This window comes from Hyposmocoma kahamanoa, unplaced genomic scaffold (genome assembly GCF_003589595.1).
Source record: "Hyposmocoma kahamanoa isolate Upper Pololo Valley unplaced genomic scaffold, ASM358959v1 100021, whole genome shotgun sequence".
Classification (NCBI taxonomy): domain Eukaryota; kingdom Metazoa; phylum Arthropoda; class Insecta; order Lepidoptera; family Cosmopterigidae; genus Hyposmocoma; species Hyposmocoma kahamanoa.
This window is the reverse complement of record NW_020653200.1, coordinates 6322830-6325952: the sequence shown is the minus strand read 5'-3', so window position 1 is coordinate 6325952 and position 3123 is coordinate 6322830. Positions and strand designations below refer to the sequence as shown.

At 36.5% G+C, this 3123-nt stretch overlaps 1 protein-coding gene across 1 annotated transcript in view; it reads right to left on the bottom strand.

The window, feature by feature from the left end:
* The window catches only part of LOC113240609 (titin-like), a 102095-nt gene that overhangs the window by 19588 nt on the left and 79384 nt on the right, over positions 1 to 3123 (bottom strand). Inside the window, 2 exon segments of the mRNA XM_026477949.1 lie at positions 30 to 1180; positions 2284 to 3123. The exon segment at positions 2284 to 3123 is cut by the window's right edge and continues 15 nt beyond it. Coding sequence (XP_026333734.1) covers positions 30 to 1180; positions 2284 to 3123 — 1991 coding nt within the window.

Here is a 3123-nt window from a genome sequence, read left to right as displayed (position 1 = left end):
GTTACAGGAGCTTCGTCGTCCTTTTGAACAGTAGAAATTTCGATTACTTTTTGTTTACCATCTGTTTCTTTTCGTATGACTTTTTTAGACTTCTTTACTTTTGCCACCTTTCCTGTTTCTGAACGCACTTCCGAAAGTTCTACGGTTTCTGGAGTTTCTTCCATTATTTGTGCAGTATCGGGTATAGCTTCTTGCAAAAAATCATCTACAGTTTGATCGAGAATTTGCTCAATTATTTCTGTCTTAGGCTTCCCAACCGTTTTCTTTACTGTTCGTTTTGTGGTCTTCTTAATTTTGCGTTCACCTTCGGGCGTCAGTGTTTCTTCAACTGTCGTCTCTTCCGGTATTTCAGTGAGCTCTTGAGGCCTGCCTTCCTCTGTGGGTTTTTCTTCAAGAATAGTTACAGTTGTTACAGGAGCTTCGTCGTCCTTTTGAACAGTAGAAATCTCGATTACTTCTTGTTTACCATCTTCTTCTTTTCGTATGACTTTTTTAGACTTCTTTACTTTTGCCACCTTTCCTGTTTCTGTACGCACTTCCGAAACTTCTACGGTTTCCGGAGTTTCTTCTATTATTTGTGCAGCATCGGGTATAGCTTCTTGCAAGAAATCATCTACAGTTTGATCGAGAATTTCCTCGATGTATTCTGTCTTCGGTTTCCCAGCCGTCTTCTTCACTGTACGTTTTGTGGTCTTTTTAATTTTGCGTTTACCTTCGGGCGTCAGTGTTTCTTCAATAGTCGTCTCTTCCGGTACCTCAGCGAGCTCCAGAGACCTGTCTTCCGGTTTTTCTTCTAGAATAATTACAGTTGTTACAGGAGCTTCGTCGTCTTTCTGAACAGTAGAAATTTCGATTACTTCTTGTTTACCATCTTCTTCTTTTCGAATGACTTTTTTAGACTTTTTGACTTTTGTCACTTTACCTGTTTCAGTACGCACTTCCGAAACTTCCACCGTTTCCGGAGTTTCTTCAATTACTTGAGCAGTGTCGGGTATTGCTTCGATCAAGAAATCGCTTACTGTCTGATCGAGAATTTCTTCTATTATTTCTGTCTTCGGCGCTCCAATTCTTTTCTTTACTGTGCGTTTTGTGATTTTTTTGATTTTACGATGACCTTCTGGTGTCTGTATTTCTTCAATAACCGTTTGTTCTGGTTCTTCTGTTATCTCTAATGATTTTTCTTCAAATATTGATGATTCAACATCAGTTGGTTGGTATTTCGTGTCTTCTACAATCGGTTTCTTTTTTGTCGGTTTTTTTGTTTTTTGTATTTGAACAGGTTTCTCTTTTGGTCGATGAATATTGACTGTATCTGATTCTTTCTCATCAAATATTTCTTCAATTTTTACTTGAGAAGGAATTTCGGAAATCTTCGCGTATTCTTCTGGGATTTCGACTGTGCTTGTGTCAGTATCCTCTAAGGAAGTAGTTTCACCGGGAATTAACTCTTCAATATTAACTTCATGAACTTGATGTTCTGTTTGCGGTTCTTTCGATTCATCAAGGTCCAATGTTTCTTCAATAACAATGTTACCTTCATCCAGACTATCTGTTTTATATTTTTTCTTTTTCTTAATTGTCGTCCTCTTGGTCTTTATTTGTTCTGGTTCCTTGCCTCCAGATCTTTGAACAAAAGTGGTCACAATCTCCTCTGTTTCTTCAGTATCGGATGATTTAGGTGAAATAGTAGTGTCTTGTGTGTATTCTGAAAAAGTATCGATCAGTTGAGTAAAGTTTTGATAAGGACGTAATTTTCATTTTATTGTTTGCGTTTATTTTATTGAAAATGATCGAATGTTAGAAGTACTAGAAAGAAGTTTTGACAAAGGAATGTAATGGTATCTATTTAACTGACAATATTTGATTAACTTTCTTGGAGGATCGAAAGTAAAGTAATTCTTAAACAAATCTTGTGTACAGTACAGTAAATACGATGTGAGATTGTTCTAAAATGTGTAAGTAGTTCATAGTATAGAGTAATTGTATTTGAAGCAAGATTTTTTTAGGAATTAAAAATAAATATTTAGTGACTTGTTTAAATCAAAATGGCAGTCTATAAGAAACGTATGCTTGAGAATGTTTTGTGATGATTTGATTTTTAAGTACTATAGGTTTTAGTTGTTGCATCATAGAATAAGTAGATTTTAGTCAAATGTTCGAGGTATATGTTTACAACAACTTCAAGCTGAGTTACATTTTTATCACCTTTTTTCAATAAACCATGCTGTTGTAACTTACCATTTGGTGAATGAGTTAGCTCATTAACTTTTGTGAAAACGTCACTGGGATGAGTTTCCTCTAAAACTTTTACTGTAGTGACGGGTGCTTCGTCGTCTTTTTGTACGGTCGAAATTTCAATGAATTCTTGTTTACCGTCTTTTTGTTTCCGAAGTACCTTTTTCGATTTCTTAATCTTTGATATTCCTCCTGTTTCAGTGCGTACTTGTGATATTTCTACGGTTTCTGGAGTTTCTTCAATGACTTGCGCCGTTTCTGGTATAATGTCTTGTAAGAAATCATCTACTGTCTGATCCACAATTTCTTCCGTGGTCTCAGTTTTTGGCATGCCTACTGTCTTCACGGTGCGTTTAGTGCTTTTCTTTATTTTGCGTTTACCGTCAGGAGTCTTAATTTCTTCAATAGTCGTCTCTTCTGGAAGCTCTTGAGGCTCTTGTATTTCCTCTGGTTTTTGTTGAAGAACTGTTACGGTAGTCACGGGTGCTTCGTCGTCTTTCTGGACTGTTGTTATTTCTATAACATCTTGTTTGCCATCTTTTTGTTTTCGGAGTACCTTTTTGGATTTCTTAACCTTTGATATTTCTCCTGTTTCAGTGCGTACTTGTGATATTTCTACAGTTTCTGGAGTTTCTTCAGTGACTTGCGCCGTTTCTGGAATAATATCTTGTAAGAAGTCATCTATTGTCTGATCCACAATTTCTTCCGTAGTTTCCGTTTTAGGCATGCCTACTGATTTCTTCACGGTGCGCTTTGTGATTTTTTTAATTTTGCGTCTACCATCTGGAGCTTTAATTTCTTCGAAAGTGGTTTCTTCTGGAATCTCTTCAGGTTGTATTACTTCCTCTGGTTCTTGTTGGACAACTGATACAGTAGTGACGGGCTCTT